Source organism: Aedes aegypti, chromosome 3 (genome assembly GCF_002204515.2).
Source record: "Aedes aegypti strain LVP_AGWG chromosome 3, AaegL5.0 Primary Assembly, whole genome shotgun sequence".
NCBI classification, from domain to species: Eukaryota; Metazoa; Arthropoda; class Insecta; order Diptera; family Culicidae; genus Aedes; species Aedes aegypti.
Genome location: NC_035109.1, coordinates 140,979,091 through 141,003,479, shown reverse-complemented (window position 1 = coordinate 141,003,479; position 24,389 = coordinate 140,979,091). Strand labels below are relative to the sequence as shown.

At 39.0% G+C, this 24,389-nt stretch overlaps 1 protein-coding gene across 1 annotated transcript in view; it reads right to left on the bottom strand.

Annotated features, from left to right (window-relative positions):
• Positions 1 to 14,260, bottom strand: part of LOC5567577 (exocyst complex component 4) — a 41,067-nt gene extending 26,807 nt beyond the window's left edge. Inside the window, exon 1 of the mRNA XM_021848518.1 lies at positions 14,117 to 14,260. Within this exon, the coding sequence (XP_021704210.1) occupies positions 14,117 to 14,170 (54 nt within the window). The 5' untranslated portion in view covers positions 14,171 to 14,260. The remainder of the gene's footprint in view (positions 1 to 14,116) is intronic.
• Between the last annotated feature and the right edge of the window lie 10,129 nt (positions 14,261 to 24,389).

The following is a 24,389-nucleotide window of genomic DNA, read 5'->3' as shown; positions in this document are numbered from 1 at the left end:
CTGCTGTAAAATTCTGGAATTCTGCCGTAAAATTCTGGAATTCTGCCGAAAATGATTTAATGATTGCTTTCCAGTGTAATGGAATCTATTTTAAAAATCTGGGTTCGGGGATTCTCACAAAATTTCTCGGGATTTCTTCTGGAAATCCAATCGAAATTAATATATAAATTCTGATATTTTCCTCGTAATTCTTCAGTATTTCTTCCGTGAAACTCTTTGAAAGTTTTTCAAAATCCCTTTGAGATTCTTTCCGAAAAATGTCTTAGATTATACCTATTATTCTAGAATACTCTCGGAAAGACGCCTGAGACTATAATCAAAAAAATCTATTATTTCACTTCACTTTCTTCCGTGCAAATTCTTGGGATTCTTTCGGAAATTCCTCTGGAATTCTTTTGTAAATCCCAATGGAATTCTCCCAGAAATCCCTGTGGAATACTTCCGAAAATCCTGCTAAGAATCTTCCAGATGACGGGGATTTTTTTAAATCTTTATTTATGGAAATCATCCGAAAATTCCTCTGTAATTGTTTGTAAATCCTCCTTATATTCTTACAGAAATCCTTCTTATATTCTTACAGATTTATTGCTATTGATTTTATTGTTTCTGCCTGAGATAATTTTGTATATCCAGAATTATTCCGAAAATTCCTTCGTGGTTCTTTAGAATTTTTTTCTAAGATTTTTTGAGAAAAAAAACTCTGTGATTCTTCTTGAAATTCATAAGGAAGTGTTTTTGATTTTTTTCGTGATTTATCATTGATTTTCCTTGAAAATTTTATTAAATCCTTGGCAGAATTTTCTGAAAATCCCTCTTGACTTCAAATGGAAATCCTCCAAGAAAACTACCGGACAGTCACTGGGACTTTAAAAAAAATACCTATGAGATTCTTTGATTACTGATTTCTTTTTCTGAGCATCTTTTGAAAGTGACTTTTAAATGGTTCTGGAAATTGCATTTGAAATTATTCCGTAAATCTTTCTGGAGCTCTTCTGGACATCGTAATTATTCTGGAAAATATTCATGAAATCGTCTGGATGTCTGTGACTTTTCATTGAATCTTCAGGGGTTCTTGCGAAATAACTTCTGGGATTCTTTTGGATATCACTGTAAAAAAACATTCAAAATCCATTCGAAATTCTCCTAAGATTGTTTTAGGAATTTACGAGAATCCTTAAAATAATTCCTTTAGAAATCTCCCTGATAATATTTTAGTGATTTCTCTGTGGTTCTTCTGTAAATCGACCTGGGATTCTTCCGGAAATCCTCCTTTAATTCCAAAGCAATTTCCAGAAGAATTTTCAGAAGGATATTTTTAAGAATCCTGTATATTTTTCCCTAAGAATCTCAATGTATTTAAACAAAATACCAGGACAATTTACGGTTCAATCCCACAAAAACTTCCGGTGGAATTCTTGAATGCTTATCATTCAAGCAGAATTCCAGTCGTATTTCCGGATGAATTTCGGCAGGTTTTACGGAAGAATCCCAGCAGAAATTCCAGTGAAATTTCTGGAAGAATCTTTGAAAGATGTTTTGAAGTCCTCCAGCAGGATAACAGAAAGAAATCTGGGGGTATTGTAGAAGAATTTCCGAAAGAATCCTAGAGAGATAGTCGAAATAATAACAGTTTTCTTGAAAAATTCAGGAAACTCCCAGAGTCTACAGGTAATTCGGGAAGAATTTCTGCAAGAATCCTTAACAGAAAGATTTGAAGGATCCTCAGAAAGATTTTCGAAAGTATCCCAGAAGGCTTCCCGAAAGAATGCTAGAAAGATATCTGGAAGATTTCCTACAGGATTTTTGGAAGAGTCCCAGACAAATTTCAAGAATATGGACGTAAAAATCTCAGTGGCATTTTTAGAATAATTTCAGAAAGATTTTCGGAAGCATCCTCGAAAGTATTCTAAAGGGATTCCGAAAGCATCTCAGGTGATTTCCGGAAGAATACCAGAGGTATTCTCATAATAATCCCAGAAGTATTTCCGGAAAAAGGCCAGAGTTATTTTCGGAGGAATTCTCGACGAATTTGTAGTAGAGTCGTAGTACATTTTTTGGCAAAATCCTCTAAAAATATCCAGAAGAATTGCATCAGGATTTTTGTTAGAATCTTCCATTGAATTTCCGAAAGAATCTTCGAGAATTTCGATTCGAATTTGATTTCCAGGATTTCAAAAGTAATCCTTAAGGAGATAAACGCAAACTCACATACAGATTTATGCAAATATTCCAATAAGATGTCCAGAAGAATCACAAAGGATATCCGAAAGAATCTCAGATATAGTACCGGAATGCTAACGATGTTTTTTAGATGAGTTCAAAAGCGATATCTGTAAGTATTCTGAAGAACTGAGTATTCTGAGAGAAAAATCAGAAATAATCTTTAGATTTCCAGAACAATCCCAGAGAGGTTTTGAAGGATTCATAAGTGATTTTAGGAAGAATCCCAGGAGGGAAATTCCATAGAATTCTGGAGTAATTTCTGGACCAATGTCTTTTTAGATGCTGTATCAATATTTACAAGTAATTATAATAAACAAGTATTTATGGAACAATAACAATTTTAATTTATCGCCATAATTGAACGACAATTTTAATTAGAATGTGCATCCACCACATCATCCCTCTCAGAAGCATTGCTTGAAATAATGAGATTTTTTCGATTACTTTGATTACTGATTTCTTTTTCTGAGGATCTTCTAAAAGTTACTTTCAAATGATTCCGAAAATCCCGTTTGAAATTATTCCATGAATCTTTCTGCAGTTCATCTGGACATCGGAATTATTCTGGAAAATATTCATGAAATCTTCTGGATGTCTGTGAATATCCTTTAAGTCTTTCAGGGGTTCTTGCGAAATAACTTCTGGGATTCTTTTGAATATCACTGTAATTTGGATTTAGAATTCTCATGGGATTATTTCAGATATTAACGATAATCCTTCATACAGAAGTGATGTTTCTGTGAATCACCTTGGAATTCTTCTGGAAATCCTTCTATAATCCCAAAACAATTCTCAGAAAATTTTTCAGAAGGATATTTTTAAGAATCTCAATGGAATTTCTGAAAAATACCAGAACGATTTACGGTTGAATCTCACGAAAACTTCCGGTGGAATTCTTGAATGGTATCCGGAAGAATGACAGTCGTATTTTTGGATTACAGCACAATCCCAGCAAAATTTATTGAAAAATTTAGAATAGAAAGATATCCGAAAAAAAAACTCCAACAGGATTTTTGTAAGAGTCCCAGGAGTATTTCAAAGATATTGGCGTAAAAATCTCAGTGCAATTTCTTGAAGAATTTCAGAAAGATTTCCGAAAGCATCTCAAGTCATTTTTGGAAGAATACCAGAGGCATTCTCATAAGAATACCAGAAGTATTTCCGGATAAAAATCTAGAGTTATTTTCGGAGGAATTCTCGAAGAATTTCTAGTAGAGTCGTACATTTTTTGATAAAATCCTCTTTAAATATCCAAATGGATTGCATCAGGATTTATGGTAAAATCTTCCATAGTATTTCGAAAACAATTTTCAAGAATTTCAAAGAATTTAATGTCCTGGGATTCAAAAGTAATCCTTAAGGAGATACACGCAAAATCACATACAGAGTTCTGCAAAAAAATCCAAAAAGATGTCCAGAATAATCGCAATGGGATATCCGAAAGCATCTCAGAAGTAATACCGGAATGGTAACGTTTTTTTTTTGGATGAATCCCAAAGCGATATCTGGAAGAAAATTCAGAAATAATCTCAAGATTATCAGCAGAACAATCCCAGAGAGGATTTGAAGGATTCATGAATGATTTAAGGAAGAATCCCGGGAGACGCTCCCAAAGAATTCTAGAGTACTTTCTGGAACATTTTTTTTTTTCATATGATTTATATATAAAAATACTTTGATTCAAATATATTTCTTGTGTAGCATTAAGTTTAACTACAGACATAGCTCGTAACATCAATAATAAATTAAATTTATAAATCTTTTAAACACATCCAAATTAAATAACAGTTCAAAGAGTAAAATACCATTCTCATGAGTTTTTGAGAATCATATGGTCGGTGTTTAGACAGACCAGACTAGATGAATTTTGGAGCTCTAAGGATACGTAAAGAACTCCATCAATTTTAAATCTTCCATGTTATTTTGATACAAATGTATCATCAAATAGATAAGTTCCATTATTACAGTAAATATCTATAATATTTTGATGTTTCACATGTTTGGGGTACATTTTTCTTACTCGATTGAAAAAAAAAACACTTGGATCAGTCTGTCTGAACACCGACCATATCTATGTTTGCTATTTGATATTTAAATACTTGAATTGTGCTGTATCAATATTTACAGGTAATTATAATAAATCAGTATGTATAGAACAATAACAATTTTAATTTATCCCCATAATTGAACGACAATATTAATTAGAATGAGCCTCCCCCACATCATCCCTCTCAGGAGAATTTTGATTCCCAATATTTTTTTTTTTTGCGGTGGTTCAGAATTGAAAATATCAAAAGTCTATTGTAATCACATCCTTTTTGTTCAATTGCATGTGGTGTTGTTCGATATTTACCCGAGCAACACACATGTTATAATTGTGTATTATCAACTAATATATGACTAATTTTGGTCATATATCAGTTGATAATACACAATTATAACATGTGTGTTGCTGGGGTAAAATAAGATTCGTTAAGCCGAACATGTTGATCCTTCCACAAGAACCAACAACAAGCATTGCTTATGTTAAGAGATTTTATCGTAATGCACAACCAGCCTAAACGTTCTTCCCCTTTTGTATATGTACTAATTATAATTTCAAATTATTCTAATTAAATTAGTTGTGTTGTCTACTATTGTACACGGCAATATGTTTCAAAATAAGTGGAGCTGCTTTTAAAACAAACTTTAACATCGATCAACCAAACCATAGAATATCCAATAGCGAAAAAATAATAATAATAACCGATCATTGCAAATCGAGCCGAACTGGCGCTCTTTCCGTGCGCACGCGCTCTGTCCGTGCGCACGCGCTTTCTGCAGAGCTGTCAAACAGACTTTTGTGCCTTCCTTCTTTCGCTCTCCTTCAACTCAACAACTCAGCACGATCCACCTCGCGGTGGATTGGTGAGCTGTCTGGTTGTTGCAGATGAACACTTATCGTGTAGCGTGACATCATCATTGACAGTAAGCGTGCAACTCACCAGACAAACGATAGGTGTAATTAACAACTGGACTAGTAGCTGTGATGTTAAAGTCACCAAAATAGCTTTGGTGAGCGAATTTGACGGATAGCGCCAACAATTTTTGTCGCATAGGATTCATCGAATGTAGCGCGGTTGTTGTACCATGGCCAGATTCATTTCCCGAGCGCGTGCACGGAAAGAAATAACAATTGTGATTAAAAAAAACAGTAGCGGAAAATCAACTGATGATCATTGTCGTTCTACTATTATCAAACATTTTAATAAAAATAAAATGCTTTTAGAAGTGCGCAGCAATGCTAAATCGGTCTGATGTATTCTGCGCAGTTCATATGTATTTCCCACACGTTCTCCTATAATTGTTTTTAATCCACTTCGATACCGTCAATCCGCCCCCAAACTGGATGGCGTACACTCAGCTTAAGGTGATTATAAAACGAAGCCAAACAAGGGCACAAGACTGGAGAATCTGACAACAGTTTGCGTTGAAAACCAATCAATCTGCTTGCTTGCTGGTGGTGACTAATGGGATAAATTTTCAACGGTGAGAGCTGTTTGGTTCTCAAGTCTTGTGCTTTTGAAAATTTGAGGTGTGGCTTTGTTCTATAATCACCTTAACGCAATTTATAATTAAGTATTGAGTTGTAAATATTAGTATATATTAGTTGTGTTGCTAGAGGACATCTTGAAAATTCACTGAGATTCTTTCAGAAACCCTTCTGAAATTATTATATGTAATTATTATTGGGACTTACTATTGGACTATCCCAGAAACCCATCTTGGGTTATTATGGAAATCCTTTCAGGATTCTGCTGTAAAATTCTGGAATTCTGCCGTAAAATTCTGGAATTCTGCCGAAAATGATTTAATGATTGCTTTCCAGTGTAATGGAATCTATTTTAAAAATCTGGGTTCTGGGATTCTCACAAAATTTCTCGGGATTTTTTCTGGAAATCCAATCGAAATTATTATTTAAATTCTGATATTTTCCTCGTAATTCTTCAGTATTTCTTCCGTGAAACTCTTTGAAAGTTCTTCAAAATCCCTTTGAGATTCTTTCCGAAAAATGTCTTAGATTATACCTATTATTCTAGAATACTCTCGGAAAGACGCCTGAGACAAAATCAAATAAATCTATTATTTCACTTCACTTTCTTCCGTGCAAATTCTTGGGATTCTTTCGGAAATTCCTCTGGAATTCTTTTGTAAATCCCAATGGAATTCTCCCAGAAATCCCTGTGGAATACTTCCGAAAATCCTGCTAAGAATCTTCCAGATGACAGGGATTTTTTTAAATCTTTATTTATGGCAATCATCCGAAAATTCCTCTGTAATTGTTTGTAAATCCTCCATATATTCTTACAGAAATCCTTCTTATATTCTTACAGATTTATTGCTATTGATTTTATTGTTTCTGCCTGAGATAATTTTGTATATCCAGGATTGTTCCGAAAATTCCTTCGTGATTCTTTAGAATTTTTTTCTAAGACTTTTTGAGCTTAGCTTAGCTTAGCTTAGCTTAGCTTAGACTGACTACACATATCAATGGTTGCTATTCCGTGATTGACCGAAGTCAGTGAAAATGCACAAAGAATCAACTAGAAGTTCAGCTGGGATAGGCCATAATCTTCTTCAGTGTGCATAATTCAGTGCCTCTATTTATACAAGGTCAATAACGGCGCCGGCCACGTCCTTGCAGTCAGGTGGGATTGAGGGAAGGAATGTTAGTGTGTAACCTTTGCTATTTGGAGACCGTGTTTGCCTCTGCATCTCCACAAAGGTTACTGGGAGGGATGTTTGTTAATGGGGAGGATCGTTGGGTCAAAGGATTCACTTTGATAAGCGATTAGACCATGATAAACAATGATTTGTGAGATATATACATGCTTATACGTAAATATAATTGTTCATATAATTTCTATGTAGAGGAAAATTATGCCGACACTTGAGGTGACGAACCATTCAAAGTTTGTTGAACAAATACCTAAATGTAACATTCCTACAGCTGTCAGTACGAAAGCATGTGTTATTATATTTTACTCATTTGAAAAGAAACAAAAGACTCAATTGGTTGGGACATCATAGAACACTCTTATTCTTATGCCGACACTTACAGTGGCGAACCATCCAAAGTTTGTTGAATAAAGTGGACCTTTCGCAAGTCTACACTTGTAGTGTCGAACCATTCAAAGTTTTTTTAATTACAAAAATAAAGGTATATAAGGGGTGTTCTGAAAAAAAAAAATGTTAAACATAAATAAATCATGAATCAGAGTTTGTGTCGACACTCACAGTGACGAACCATCCATAGTTTGTTGAAACATCATATTTACATCCCACCATTGTAACGATTAAATGTGCAGTCATACATATTTTATAGATTAGAAATAGTAGCATGAAACGAGCTCACCAATTGATCCGTTATCCTTGACTGAGCGGCCACAATCCATTTTCAGCTTCACTCGTTTGCTCGGCTAGCACCCAGAAAAAAAAAAAAAAAAAAAAAAAAAAAAAAAAAAAAAAAAAAAAAAAAAAAAAAAAAAAAAAAAAAAAGGCGCGCGACTCGAAAAAAAAAAACACGGACGACAGCTCGGGCTTTCTTGACGCACTGCCCAGGAGCAAGCGTCAAGGTCGTCGAAAGATCAAAAAGAACGAACCGATCGCGGCACTTTTTAACTTACTCCAACCGAACTCCCCGATCACGCCACTTTTTCACTTACGAGACCGACGCGCGACATGTTTGATCCTGCCCTCGTCGCTCGCTCCGGCAAAAGCAAGCGTCAAGGTCGAAAGATCAAACAGAACTCAATTTTTTTCTAAGATTTTTTGAGAAAAAAAAACTGTGATTCTTCTGGAAATTCATAAGGAAGTGTTTTTGATTTTTTTCGTGATTTATCATTGATTTTCCTTTAAAATTTTCTTACATCCTTGGCAGAATTTTCTGAAAATCCCTCTTGACTTCAAATGGAAATCCTCCAAGAAAACTACCGGACAGTCACTGGGACTTTAAAAAAATACCTATGAGATTCTTTGATTACTGATTTCTTTTTCTGAGCATCTTTTGAAAGTGACTTTTAAATGGTTCTGGAAATTCCATTTGGAATTATTCCGTAAATCTTTCTGGAGCTCTTCTGGACATCGTAATTATTCTGGAAAATATTCATGAAATCGTATGGATGTCTGTGACTTTTCATTGAATCTTCAGGGGTTCTTGCGAAATAACTTCTGGGATTCTTTTGGATATCACTGTAAAAAAAACATTCAAAATCCATTCGAAATTCTCCTGAGATTGTTTCAGGAATTTACGAGAATCCTTAAAATAATTCCTTTAGAAATCTCCCTGATAATATTTTAGTGATTTCTCTGTGGTTCTTCTGTAAATCGACCTGGGATTCTTCCGGAAATCCTCCTTTAATTCCAAAGCAATTTCCAGAAGAATTTTCAGAAGGATATTTTTAGGAATCCTGTATATTTTTCCCTAAGAATCTCAATGTATTTAAACAAAATACCAGGACAATTTACGGTTGAATCCCACAAAAACTTCCGGTGGAATTCTTGAATGCTTATCATTCAAGCAGAATTCCAGTCGTATTTCCGGATGAATTTCGGCAGGTTTTACGGAAGAATCCCAGCCGAATTTCTTGAAAAATTCCAGTAAAATTTCTGGAAGAATCTTTGAAAGATGTTTTGAAGTCCTCCAGCAGGATAACAGAAAGAAATCTGGGGGTATTGTAGAAGAATTTCCGAAAGAATCCTAGAGAGGTAGTCGAAATAATAACAGTTTTCTTGAAAAATTCAGGAAAGTCCTAGAGTCTAGAGGTAATTCGGGAAGAATTTCTGCAAGAATCCTTAACAGAAGGATTTGAAGGATCCTCAGAAAGATTTTCGAAAGTATCCCAGAAGGCTTCCCGAAATAATGCTAGAAAGATATCTGGAAGATTTCCTACAGGATTTTTGGAAGAGTCCCAGACAAATTTCAAGAATATGGACGTAAAAATCTCAGTGGCATTTCTAGAATAATTTCAGAAAGATTTTCGGAAGCATCCTCGAAAGTATTCTAAAGGGATTCCGAAAGCATCTCAGGTGATTTCCGGAAGAATACCAGAGGTATTCTCATAATAATCCCAGAAGTATTTCCGGAAAAAGGCCAGAGTTATTTTCGGAGGAATTCTCGACGAATTTGTAGTAGAGTCGTAGTACATTTTTTGGCAAAATCCTCTAAAAATATCCAGAAGAATTGCATCAGGATTTTTGTTAGAATCTTCCATTGAATTTCCGAAAGAATCTTCGAGAATTTCGATTCGAATTTGATTTCCAGGATTTCAAAAGTAATCCTTAAGGAGATAAACGCAAACTCACATACAGATTTATGCAAATATTCCAATAAGATGTCCAGAAGAATCACAAAGGATATCCGAAAGAATCTCAGATATAGTACCGGAATGCTAACGATGTTTTTTAGATGAGTTCAAAAGCGATATCTGTAAGTATTCTGTGATTTCCAGAAGAACTTAGAGAAAAATCAGAAATAATCTTTAGATTTCCAGAACAATCCCAGAGAGGTTTTGAAGGATTCATAAGTGATTTAAGGAAGAATCCCAGGAGGGAAATTCCATAGAATTCTGGAGTAATTTCTGGACCAATGTCATTTTATATGCTGTATCAATATTTACAAGTAATTATAATAAACAAGTATTTATGGAACAATAACAATTTTAATTTATCGCCATAATTGAACGACAATTTTAATTAGAATGTGCATCCACCACATCATCCCTCTCAGAAGGAATGTGATTCTAAATATTTTTTTTTTGCGGTGATTCAGGATTGTAATTACATACTGGTTTAATTGTATGTGGTGTCATTCAATATTTAAAATAAGATTCGTTAAGCCGAACATGTTGATCCTTCGACATGAACCAACGAGCATTGCTTGAAATAATGAGATTTTTTCGATTACTTTGATGACTGATTTCTTTTTCTGAGGATCTTCTAAAAGTTACTTTCAAATGATTCCGAAAATCCCGTTTGAAATTATTCCATGAATCTTTCTGCAGTTCATCTGGACATCGGAATTATTCTGGAAAATATTCATGAAATCTTCTGGATGTCTGTGAATATCCTTTAAATCTTTCAGGGATTCTGGCGAAATAACTTCTGGGATTCTTTTGAATACCACTGTAATTTGGATTTAGAATTCTCATGGTATTATTTCAGATATTAACTATAATCCTTCATACAGAAGTGATGTTTCTGTGAATCGCCTTGGAATTCTTCTGGAAATCCTTCTATAATCCCAAAACAATTCTCAGAGAATTTTTCAGAAGGATATTTTGGAATTTCTGAAAAATACCAGAACGATTTACGGTTGAATCTCACGAAAACTTCCGGTGGAATTCTTGAATGATATCCGGAAGAATGACAGTCGTATTTTTGGATGAATCTTAGCAGGTTTTACAGCACAATCCCAGCAAAATTTATTGAAAAATTTAGAATAGAAAGATATCCGAAAAAAAAACTCCAACAGGATTTTTGTAAGAGTCCCAGGAGTATTTCAAAGATATTGTCGTAGAAATCTCAGTGGAATTTCTTGAAGAATTTCAGAAAGATTTCCGAAAGCATCTCAAGTCATTTTTGGAAGAATACCAGAGGCATTCTCATAAGAATACCAGAAGTATTTCCGGATAAAAATCTAGAGTTATTTTCGGAGGAATTCTCGAAGAATTTCTAGTAGAGTCGTATATTTTTTGATAAAATCCTCTTTAAATATCCAAATGGATTGCATCAGGATTTATGGTAAAATCTTCCATAGTATTTCGAAAACAATTTTCAAGAATTTCAAAGAATTTAATTTCCTGGATTTCAAAAGTAGGATACACGCAAAATCACATACAGAGTTCTGCAAAAAAATCCAAAAAGATGTCCAGAATGATCGCAATGAGATATCCGAAAGAATCTCAGAAGTAATACCGGAATGGTAACGTTATTTTTGGATGAATCCCAAAGCGATATCTGGAAGAAAATTCAGAAATAATCTCAAGATTTTCAGCAGAACAATCCCAGAGAGGATTTGAAGGATTCATGAATGATTTAAGGAAGAATCCCGGGAGACGCTCCCAAAGAATTCTAGAGTACTTTCTGGAACATTTTTTTTTCATATGATTTATGTATAAAAATACTTTGATTCAAATATATTTCTTGTGTAGCATTAAGTTTAACTACAGACATAGCTCGTAACATCAATAACAAATTAAATTTATAAATCTTTTAAACACATCCAAATTAAATAACAGTTCAAAGAGTAAAATACCATTCTCATGAGTTTTTGAGAATCATATGGTCGGTGTTTAGACAGACCAGACTAGATGAATTTTGGAGCTCTAAGGATACGTAAAGAACTCCATCAATTTTAAATCTTCCTTGTTATTTTGATACAAATGTATCATCAAATAGATAAGTTCCATTATTACAGTAAATATCTATAATATTTTGATGTTTCACATGTTTGGGGTACATTTTTCTTACTCGATTGAAAAAAACACTTGGTTCAGTCTGTCTGAACACCGACCATATCTATGTTTGCTATTTGATATTTAAATACTTGAATTGTGCTGTATCAATATTTACAGGTAATTATAATAAATAAGTATGTATAGAACAATAACAATTTTAATTTATCCCCATAATTGAACGACAATATTAATTAGAATGAGCCTCCCCCACATCATCCCTCTCAGGAGAATTTTGATTCCCAATATTTTTTTTTGCGGTGGTTCAGAATTGAAAATATCAAAAGTCTATTGTAATCACATCCTTTTTGTTCAATTGCATGTGGTGTTATTCGATATTTAAAATAAGATTCGTTAAGCCGAACATGTTGATCCTTCCACAAGAACCAACAACAAGCATTGCTTATGTTAAGAGATTTTATCGTAATGCACAACCAGCCTAAACGTTCTTCCCCTTTTGTATATGTACTAATTATAATTTCAAATTATTTTAATTAAATCAGTTGTGTTGTCTACTATTGTACACGGCAATATGTTTCAAAATAAGTGGAGCTGCTTTTAAAACAAACTTTAACATCGATCAACCAAACCATAGAATATCCAATAGCGAAAAAATAATAATAATAACCGATCATTGCAAATCGAGCCGAACTGGCGCTCTTTCCGTGCGCACGCGCTCTGTCCGTGCGCACGCGCTTTCTGCAGAGCTGTCAAACAGACTTTTGTGCCTTCCTTCTTTCGCTCTCCTTCAACTCAGCACGATCCACCTCGCGGTGGATTGGTGAGCTGTCTGGTTGTTGCAGATGAACACTTATCGTGTAGCGTGACATCATCATTGACAGTAAGCGTGCAACTCACCAGACAAACGATAGGTGTAATTAACAACTGGACTAGTGTGTTCGAATTGAATGACCAAAATTCTCAGACCAAAATGTTCGAGTCCGCACCCCTTATGTTTTGAATGGTAGGGTACTCAAAGTATTTTGGACATACTGTTACGCGTACATATTTTGGCCATTTACGGCAAAATCAAATGGAGGTGGCCAAATCAATACGCGTAACACTCAGTTCACATCCTAGAGAATGATTTTCGCATCGAGAAAAGACGAATGACACGTTAGTCTTGTAAGGTGTTTTGAGCGATGAGGTTGCTGGAATTGCTCCAGCTGCAATTAAGATAATCGAGTCATTAGCTTTGCATGTGCCGGTTTCTTCCCGGACACTACAATAGTTTGTTGAAGAACGTGTGAAATCCTTTCATATGCCCAGTGAAACGAACAACTTGGTAGCCTGGTGTACCAATGCAATAGAAATAATAAACCATAGAAGAATAATGTCGCTGGTGTTCCCTTTGTTCTCGCTCAGAAACATGTTGGGTATATAAGTGTCAAACTGCATACATTTTCGCGTTGACATTTATAGCCCTGCCTATCTCCGCCAGCAAAAGATGTTCCTACTGCGACGCCAGCGACATTCTTCTTCTATGGTTTATTACTTCTATTACCAATGCCTTTCGAACTTTTCCAAAATATATTAATTATAAATTGCATTGGGAACTAAACTCTTTATAAGTGAGAAATCGTAAATAGAAGTGCGGGATTACTTCGGATCGGCTTGGTGTCTTCGTCGCACTTATTCGTCATCTCATGCTGAATAAGTGCGGTGAAGACACAAGATCGATCCGAAATAATCCCGCACTTGTTATGTGCGCAATGCGCCATATAAAATGAAAACATACACGCAGCGAACTGGACTATCGAATTTCATACATTATGCCTTATGAAAGGTGGAACGATTATTGCAATACGAACGCTTTATGTATGGTTTTAGCATCACTCCACATCAAGGCGTCGATAGGCGCGTGGTGTACGCTCGGGCTTATCGATCGCAAGGTTCTTGGTTCGATCCTAGGTTGCCGCGAAAATATTTTTTATTTTCAAATTCTGGTTTCATGAGGCAAATTTATGAATTTCAATCTGATTTCTTGTGGCGAATTTTCATAAGGGGTTCCTATGTTTATCGATAGTCCGTTTGCCTGAGTGTATGATCAATCTCGAGCGAATGCAAGCAGTCATTGAACGGAGCAAAACTTATTCAAATGTTTGAATTTGTGGTAACATACAAATCCGGCAACACTGCCGCAAAACCCTTCGCACGCGATGTTAGCCCACCGAGTATGACGTTCTTCTTTCCACCGCTTTTCCCGTATGTGGGCTCTTCTTATTCATCGCGCAAAAAAAGTCTGCTTCCCAAATAAGAAAACATGACCACCCACAAAAATAAACACTAATTTCACCGAGATCACGTAATTTTTCTTCAAACCAACTATTTGCACCGTCTCCCCGAAGCTTCAACCAAACTTTGAACCACTTTTCGAACGATTTAGCACAATAAATTACCGTTTCTTTGCCATATTTCACACCTCTGGGAGGTTTCACGGGCGGAGAATCCATGTATGAAAAACCTTTTGGAGCACTTGAATTAATTATTTTCTTTTCTCTTTGCGCTGCTGCGTCTTCGTCACTGCATCTTGTCTTGCTCTCACTTCGGTTGCGTCTTGCGTTCGTATGTTTTTGTTTGATTTCGTTCGGCTCATCTTCGGTTGCCCGTCACTGAAAACAAATGGATGGTGAAGGTGCGCGCGCTTCGATCAACAGCCATCCTGGACCACGTGGTAACGCAACAGAAGTTTCTAGGGTCAAATATCGCGATTCAATCTGGACAATCAGAGCACCTTTATAAAATAGAAGAAAGCTTTTCAAATTCGGATCTGTGATTATAGACGATGATCTTAAACTCTTGATCCGTCTTGAAAACGTGAGGAGAAGTCCTGCTATGAAAATTAGCTGACAGGATCTGCAAAAAGAAATTAAAGAACGGTGTTCTCCTCAATTCGTGATCAAACGTCAATATCCCACCGCAAAATCGCTAGTGTTAGGAGGTGATTTTAACCTCCAAATTGCGAAATCATCACCTCCAAGTTAGTTCTAATACCCTCCGTTATATGAATTATGGTGGCGCGTCGATCGTCGCAAGTTTCTCGTTTAACAGTCAATTAAGAAAAAAAATCTGCATTGGACCCTGGCTCAAACCACTTTCGGGTCATGCACAAATTACTTCACGCTCCAAGGGGGGGTTCGAACCAAGCGTGACAAGCCTTACAAAATTTTCGGAGGACTCATATAAGAAGTGTGACAAAGGGACTCCCCCCCCCAAAAAAAAGGGGTCGAAAAAGTTGAAATTTAGCGTGACATAATTTGTGTACCATCCCTTTAGGAAATAACGATTCCGGCATTGAAAGAGGAAAACAAATTATCACTAACCAAAAGCTCAAAAACTTGCTATGCAGTTTGGAAGCGCGCACAATTTTAAATTAGAACTTATTAGTCCAATTAAAAAGCGAGTTACACAGAGTAGTGTTTGATCCGTCGACCTTGAGGTTTGCTCCTGCGGGGGCGGACAATGAGGGCAGGATCAAACTTGTCGCGCGTCGTTCGCTCAGAGAAACGAAAAAGCGCCGTGGATCGTTAGTAGTGTTTGATCTATTGATCGCGTCGCTTGCCCTTGCGTGGGCGAGTGACGAACACCTGTTCGGCGTACAATGCGATTATCGAATTATTTTGCGAATCCGGTTAGGCGTGATTATATCATGGATCGCATCACCAAACATTGGTGACTCCCAGATCTCTACCTTATCCCACTAACCCAATATCCTATCCATGACCATCGTGGGGCCCAGATTGTAACCGTTGGTTCCAATTGCTACTTGCAGCTTCCCCGCAAGATATTTTTCCTTCCCATTAACCCCACTGTGCTCGCCACTCACCTTATGCAGTCAAGTGGTACCCACCTGTCGGCATAAAGGGTGAGTACCAGTTAGATCCCAACACCAATACGCATCAGAGAAGTAACCCATTTGCAGCGGTTTGAGCGCGAGTAAAACATAAAAGCTCGCCGTACGTTCATCATTTGCCCACAGATGGAGTAGGGTGGAAGGGTTGCCAAATTGGAAGAGCATTATAGGTACTTCGGCAATTTTCGTGCTCGGTCGTACCAATTAGATAATTAAATACCTCAGCTTTCATCTCGGAGAGATTATTCTGTCCGAAACACTAGTCGGAATTGCAGTGCGCGCCGGAAAATAATTATTAAGTTCGATAGTGAGTTGTTTTTCAATTTTAGTGGTGTAGATTTCTAATCTTAGTTAAATCTTTTCAGAATAGCATGCGTAGTTAAGCTCAAAACCGCATGCAGAGTTAGTATAATAGATTTCAGTGCAAATAATCATTATAAAAGGTTAGTGGTGTTCAAAGAAGAAAAGCAATTGTGTGAATAGACAAAAAAAACCTATTGTTCCTATTGTAATTATAGTTATCCGTTGTGACTATTGTAACGTCGCGTCCAAAAAGAAGTTCAAGTGTTAGATTGACAAGAAAAAGGTAATTTTAAGACTACATGAAACGTATTGTACTTGCAACGTGAAAATTAAGTGACGTCACACGTTAGTAACCATGGGGTAGGTCCATCTCGTGGGCCTTTTTCTTTTTTCTACCCTCTCTTGGCGGAGCAAGGGCCGTTCTTCTACTCAATAGGATCGAGCATCGGCGATTTCCACGGACAAGCACACCAGAAAACTCCTCGACACGCCAGTTTGGGACAGAATTGGGAAATTCGTCGAAGCGTGGCCCTGGCGGCCTATTGTTCCATTGTTCGGCCGGTATTCCTGGTCAAACCATCACCATCGACCATATTGCCACGCCACGCCCGGTCCAACCACCTCGTCATTGCTCCTCGCCAAATCCGCCACGTTGACTGCTGGCCCTATCAGTCGGCCGACCTTATCATCACCATTGTCCAGTTGCCCCATCACGGGAGTATAATTCGCCGAAGGGATTTAGGTGGGCCCTGGGCCCCTCCTATACCTACGACCGACAAGGACTCGTTTCGTCGGTGACTGACCAGCCAAGCCATCAACCACCAGCGCAAGCCTCGCCTCTCCTCTCAGCAACAGAATTCGCCCGTCATCATCATCAACCCCCCAGCTGCTACCACCATGGATCGAGAACAAGAATGAACCGCAAGTACCCCATTGATACGTTGTGACGTCACTCAAAAATGCCATAATTGGCGAATAAACAGGCATGTAAATTGAATTGCTTTGTAGGTAGCACACTTTATTCAAGATTCGGCTATCCATTTGTCTTCTCCACCACTCTTAACTTTGCTTCGTTTGTTCGGACTCATAAAGGAGTCGCCAGGCCTCGCCTACTGTGTATCGAATTTGAATTCTTCTCTTCGAGTAGCTTTTGAGCCCCTCCTAGGTACGGCACTGTTTGTCAGTTTTTCCACTTTGCAACATCGGTGGGCACGTGTCGCGCAACACACGTGCATGTGTGTAGCTCCCGCCGTAGGTGAGTACCTTCTGTGGGTGTATAGTGTTGAGATCTAAGGTAAACGACCCTGTAATTGTCACCCTTCCCTAGTCTCAGGGAGCTAGCAGGTAACAATTTGGCGCCCAACTAAAATTTAAAATTCTAACATTACCACCCCCCTTTGGTAAGGGCAGTAAAACAGTGTCCTGTTTTAGTTTTCTTTTTCGTCCTCCAAACGAAGAATCATTAGTGGTTGAGAACTGTTAAATTGATCGAAATTTCACGATGGATGTTGAATTCGACCTACTCTACAAGAATTTATTACTACATCATCTCGAACGGGAAGAGATAGTGTATGAACTTACTATTCGTGGTCTTCCTTATACGGATACAGAAACGCGCGCGGCTTTAATGAGACGGTTGAAGGATAAACTCAAGGCCGATCCGAACGCGAATATAGATATTACTCAGTGTGATTTTGAAATCGGTTTTGAATTCAAACAGATTGACTCGAAGATTAAAGAAATTCGGGACTGTCTAGCACATAGGAACAAATTCGAAGGAATCCGAGAGAGCCTTAAAACACGATTGGCTCATTATTTCAAACGTACCAAACGGTTAACAGAATTAACTGATAAAGATGAAGATCTTTCGGACATCGACGGTTTGATTGCGTGCATTCGCGGAACATTTAACGATAATTTTTCAATCTTTGCGCCACTCGGGCAACGAGATGTTATAGAGACACTGAACCAGTCTATTTCGAATCTCCTTATTACGAATGAAAACTCGTCGGCTACGGTACAACAAAATAAGACGTCTACCCCATACGAGGAAGATGTTGAAGTGCTTGAGGGAGCATCAAGCTCGCGTACGCGTAGGCTCAAATCCGGTATTGATCATTCGGGAGAAAAGCTATTACCTGAGTCAGAGTCGAACATCATGCCATTGCTTTTGCAGCAATGGATGATGCGAGACACACAAATTCAAAATTGGGTCCAGCAGATGGTGAGAGAACAAGCTTCGGAGTATTTCGAAAACGCGATCCGGACAAACTCTCGCTCCGTCCCCAAAGAGAAGCCGTCGGTGAATACAGTTCGTAAAACAACCTCACACCGGTCAAATAATCGTTCACGCCGGTCAAGCTCGGAATCTAGAAAGTCCTCCAGTACCGAAGCTGGTTGGTCTTCCGATGAACCACGGAATTCGTCGCGCGGAAGCAAACGTGTCCAAAAATCGGGAAAACGTCGGCCAGTCTCAGACTGGAAACTTAAATACGACGGGTCTGATAACGGACTCGCCCTAATGAAATTCCTTCGCGAAGTAGAATTTTACGCTAAGTCCGAAAAGATGTCGAGCAAAGAATTATTTCAATCCGCGATTCACCTGTTTAACGGCGCCGCGAAAACATGGTTTATGACTGGCTTTGACAACGAGGATTTCACCTCGTGGGAAGAGCTGAAAGAGGAGCTCAAGAAGGAATTCTTGAGCCCTGATCACGATCATTCCACCGAAATTCGTGCGATCGCGAGAAAGCAGGCACCACGCGAGTCGTTCCACGATTATTTTCTAGAGTTACAGAAAATATTTAACTCGTTAACTAAACCTATGACCGAACGTCGGAAATTTGAAATAGTGTTCCGTAACATGCGCGCGGATTATAAAGGACATGCGGTGTCCTCGGAAATCGATAACTTAGCCGATCTCAAGAAGTTTGGTAGGCGTTTGGATGCGACATATTGGTTCAAATACCAAAATCCGTCCAACGAGTCGTCCAATCCACGCGGTAAGCCATCTCAAGTGAATGAGCTCAATGCGGACGCGAGAAACAAATCGAAATCCAAAGCAGGGTTTACAAAGCAAAAATCGCGAACTTTCCATAATTCGTCAACTCAACCTCGCGGCTCAGATAATGATGAAAAACCGTCGCAAAAACCACCCGAAAGCGGTGCGAAACCGAAGGAGCAAAATCCACCAATCCCCTCTCAGTACAATCAACCAGCCCCTAAATACTGTTTGAATTGTCGCACAAAGGGTCATCACACTCGTGACTGTGATCAGCCCAAACAAAAAAGTTGTCAAAAGTGTGGTTTCTATAACGTAGACACAGCTTCTTGTCCAAACTGTGCAAAAAACGAATTGAAGACTGTCGCGGAGGGCCGACAGTTCAATCGGAACTGAAGTCCCTTGCTAATTACGACAATGTAACTTACGCTCTTCAGAACCAAGGGTTCGACAGAGTTTCCCCCACCGATTATGTCCACACTCACAATTATCAGATTAATGAGACGATCATTAAAGTAGAAAATGACGATAGACCATTTGTTAAACTGTCCGTCTTCCAAATTCCCCTGGTAGGCTTGTTGGACAGTGGTGCCCATCTAAGCATTCTGGGAATGGGAGCCATGAAATTAATACGCAAATGTGGCCTTACAATCTTTCCATCCGAGGTGAGTCTTCGGACTGCCAGCGGGGAAAAATTGGGAGTCACTGGTATAGTCTATCTTCCTATTACCTTTAATGGGAAAACAAAGATAGTAGACACGCTGATAGCACCTTCGCTCAAAAGGAAAATCCTTTTAGGAATGAACTTTTGGCGTGCGTTTGAAATTCGCCCTACCGTAGACGAGGTGCAGGTTGAAGAAACGGTTGCCGACGAAGACTCGGAGGCAAGTTTTCCGGACTCCAAGGAACCCGAAATAGAATTAACCGAAGAACAAACTGCTCGGTTGAACGTTGTAAAAAATCAATTTAAAATTGCATCGGAGGGTATACTGGATACCACCGATTGGATAAGCCACAGAATAGAACTCACAGAGGAAGCCAAAAAGCTTTCCCCTGCTAGAGTAAATCCGTTTCCAGTTTCTCCGAAGAAACAGGAACAGATCAACAACGAATTGGACAAAATGCTCGAATGCAAAATAATTGAGAAATCTTACAGCGACTGGGCTTTACGTCTGGTTCCTGTAGACAAATCAGATGGAACAGTGCGCCTTTGCCTGGATGCACGCAAGCTGAATGAACGTACGGTCAGGGACTCTTATCCCCTCCCACACGCCGACCGTATCTTGAGCAGACTAGGACATGCTAACTACATATCTACTATAGACCTTTCAAAGGCTTTTTTACAAGTCCCTCTGCATCCTAGGTCTCGCAAGTATACGGCATTTTCCGTGTTGGGAAGGGGACTGTTCCAGTTCACGCGTATGCCTTTCGGTTTGGTCAACAGTCCTGCGACACTATCACGACTGATGGATCGAGTGTTGGGCGGTGGTGAGCTGGAACCAAACGTTTTCGTCTACCTGGATGACATCATCGTCATTAGCGAAACGTTTGAAGAGCACCTGACCCTACTTCAGGAAGTGGCATCCAGACTTAGAGCTGCCAATCTATCTATAAATCTAGAAAAGTCCCATTTTTGCGTCACTGAAGTTACTTACTTAGGCTACATTCTGGATCGTGATGGTCTGAGGCCGAATCCAGATCGCGTGGCCGCGATTGTAAACTATGAGCGTCCTAATTCTTTGCGGGCTCTAAGAAGGTTTCTAGGGATGTGTAACTATTATAGACGGTTCTTAGCCAACTATAGCAAATACACACAGCCCCTAACGGACTTACTTAGAAACAAGCCAAAGACAGTTTGTTGGAACGATGAGGCTGAAGAGTCGTTCCGAAAGATAAAAGAACTTCTTATAAGTTCCCCAATCCTAACCAATCCCAACTTCAATCTACCCTTACAATACATTGCGACGCGAGTGATGCGGCCATCGCCGGTGTGCTTACGCAGACGCACGACGGGATCGAGAAGCCTATTGCGTTCTTCTCGCAAAAGCTGACCACTACCCAACAAAGGTATTGCGCGACCGAAAAGGAGGGCCTTGCGGTCCTCAATTCGATCGAGAAGTTCCGATGCTATGTGGAAGGTAGCAAATTTACCGTGTACACAGATGCATCCGCTCTGACGTACATAATGCGCAGTAGCTGGCGAACGTCCTCGCGTCTATGCCGCTGGAGCATAGAGCTACAGAAATATGAAATGACTGTCCTGCACCGCCGAGGTGTCGACAACATCATAGCCGATGCCTTGTCCAGGTCCGTCGAGGAACTGGAGGCCTGCGAAGAGGATAACGGCTGGTATGCGAATCTTAAAAAGAAAGTACAATCCGATCCAGAGAAATACAAAGATTTTAGAATAGATCATGGGGTCCTCAAGAAGTTTGTTTCAACACAAGACGACCTTTTGGATTACCGATTCTCTTGGAAAACCTGTGTTCCTAAATCCCTCCGAGAAACAAAACTCGTTGAAGAACATGATGACAAAATGCATCTAGGAGTCGAAAAAACTCTGGCGTTAATAAAGAAAAAATACTTCTGGCCGAAGATGCTTGAAGACGTGCGAGAGTACGTCAGAAAGTGTACTATTTGCCGGCAAAATAAACCAGCAAATCGGTCTCAAATGCCTGAACCTGGTCAACAACGGTTGACTAATAGGCCTTTTCAAATTGTGGCCTTGGACTTTATTCAGTCCCTCCCCCGCAGTAAAAACGGTAATACTCACCTACTGGTAATAATGGACATTTTCTCAAAATGGTGCTTACTTACCCCGGTGAAGAAAATCTCCGCTCCACTGGTAACCAAGATTCTCGAAGAATCTTGGTTCAGAAGGTATTCAGTTCCAGAGTTCATTATAACCGATAACGCTTCGACTTTCCTAAGCTCAGAGTTCAAAGCTCTGCTGGCCAAATACCAGGTCCAGCATTGGAGAAATGCCCGATACCATAGCCAGGCAAATCCCGTTGAGCGTCTAAATCGCACGATCAATGCTTGCATCAGATCGTACGTTAAAGACAACCAGAAAGTTTGGGACACGAAAGTGTCCGAAATAGAACATTGCCTTAACAATACTCCCCACTCCTCTACCGGGTTTTCACCCTACCGAGTACTTTTCGGACACGAAATAGTTGGGACAGGTGAGGAACACAGGATGGATAGGGAAAAGGAAGAGGTATCCGAGGACGGGAGGTTGGAAAGGAAGGGAAAAATCGATGAGCAAGTTTATTCCACTGTCAAGAAAAACCTACAAAAATGCCATGAAAAGAACATAAAAACTTATAATCTACGCTCCAAGCAATCTGCTCCGGTCTACGTGGTGGGCCAGAGAGTCTTTCGGCGGAACTTCCGACAGTCATCCGCAGCGGACTCGTATAACGCCAAACTGGATGCCCTATACGTTCCGTGTACCATCCTGGCTCGAGTGGGAACGAGCTCGTACGAGCTAGCAGACGATAAGGGAAAGCCTATTGGCGTATTCTCAGTCTGTGATCTGAAGCCCGAAGCCTAAAAGTAATCACCATTCATTAAAATCTTCAAGTGGGTCGTTTTATTTGAGAAACACTCACCTTCCATTCATACGTCCGGACGTAAAAACAAAGAAATTTTCCTCGGTTTGATCCCCGAGACCTAAAGAGATTGAAAACAAAATGGTTTAGCACTCTGTCGTGATTGTGGTCGACTGAAAACTACTCATATCATCTCTTACCAGGCCAAGATCCAAATTTCCTCCTCCAACAGCATATTCTCACCTCCAGCTGATCCCTCAAAAGTCCAATGGGAATTCGACCGGTAAAAGCTTCTCCGATCGCTGGACACGCGCGCAGTCAGAATTTGCTGCTGGAAGACCCGAATTTAGTCGAACACGCCGGAAAACTCGCGGAAACCGTGAAAATGCGTCGGAAAAGACAACTCGCATGCACCGTCGTTCGATCGCGCAGTAGTAAATACCTGAGACGAGACTCGCGAAGACGGTCTTCTTTTTCTGTGATTGCTGAGTTTTTTTCTTATTCCACTTTGTGTTTATACCAATTATGCGCAAGCCGTTCAAATCCTCACATGAACCTCTCAGCAAAAAATGATTGAGTTTACATCACATCGAATCATAAATAGCCGTATGAGTGAAATTTCATGCCAGCAAACGTAGCAGACATTAGAAATAATTAATCTTCTGCTTAGATTTATCAGCAACTATGGAAAAAACTGCTCCGCCGACTGAGGTTTTTAATAACAGTTTACTTTGAACACAATACTTTTCACTTTTTCAGCCATAAAAACGGTGGGCTGCATTTGACGTTTCGTGAGAGGGGAATCTGGGCTGCATATGACGTTGATATTTTTACTCTTCGCGAGTCTCTCTCAGGTAAATACAAGTTGACGATTTGACAGTTCTCAACACAGTAGTGTTGGTAAAATTGAGTTACCTTTTCTTCATCGTGAGTGCGATGAAGGTGAATGGAAATTCAGAGTGGGCCCTAGGGGTTCATATATTTAACATAAATCGGTAATCGATTAATGTTGTAATTAATATGTAAAAACCCTTGTTTTGATTTGAAATGTAATAAACAGCATTTCAGGAGAGGGACGATGGGGCAATGTAACCGTTGGTTCCAATTGCTACTTGCAGCTTCCCCGCAAGATATTTTTCCTTCCCATTAACCCCACTGTGCTCGCCACTCACCTTATGCAGTCAAGTGGTACCCACCTGTCGGCATAAAGGGTGAGTACCAGTTAGATCCCAACACCAATACGCATCAGAGAAGTAACCCATTTGCAGCGGTTTGAGCGCGAGTAAAACATAAAAGCTCGCCGTACGTTCATCATTTGCCCACAGATGGAGTAGGGTGGAAGGGTTGCCAAATTGGAAGAGCATTATAGGTACTTCGGCAATTTTCGTGCTCGGTCGTACCAATTAGATAATTAAATACCTCAGCTTTCATCTCGGAGAGATTATTCTGTCCGAAACACTAGTCGGAATTGCAGTGCGCGCCGGAAAATAATTATTAAGTTCGATAGTGAGTTGTTTTTCAATTTTAGTGGTGTAGATTTCTAATCTTAGTTAAATCTTTTCAGAATAGCATGCGTAGTTAAGCTCAAAACCGCATGCAGAGTTAGTATAATAGATTTCAGTGCAAATAATCATTATAAAAGGTTAGTGGTGTTCAAAGAAGAAAAGCAATTGTGTGAATAGACAAAAAAAACCTATTGTTCCTATTGTAATTATAGTTATCCGTTGTGACTATTGTAACGTCGCGTCCAAAAAGAAGTTCAAGTGTTAGATTGACAAGAAAAAGGTAATTTTAAGACTACATGAAACGTATTGTACTTGCAACGTGAAAATTAAGTGACGTCACACGTTAGTAACCATGGGGTAGGTCCATCTCGTGGGCCTTTTTCTTTTTTCTACCCTCTCTTGGCGGAGCAAGGGCCGTTCTTCTACTCAATAGGATCGAGCATCGGCGATTTCCAC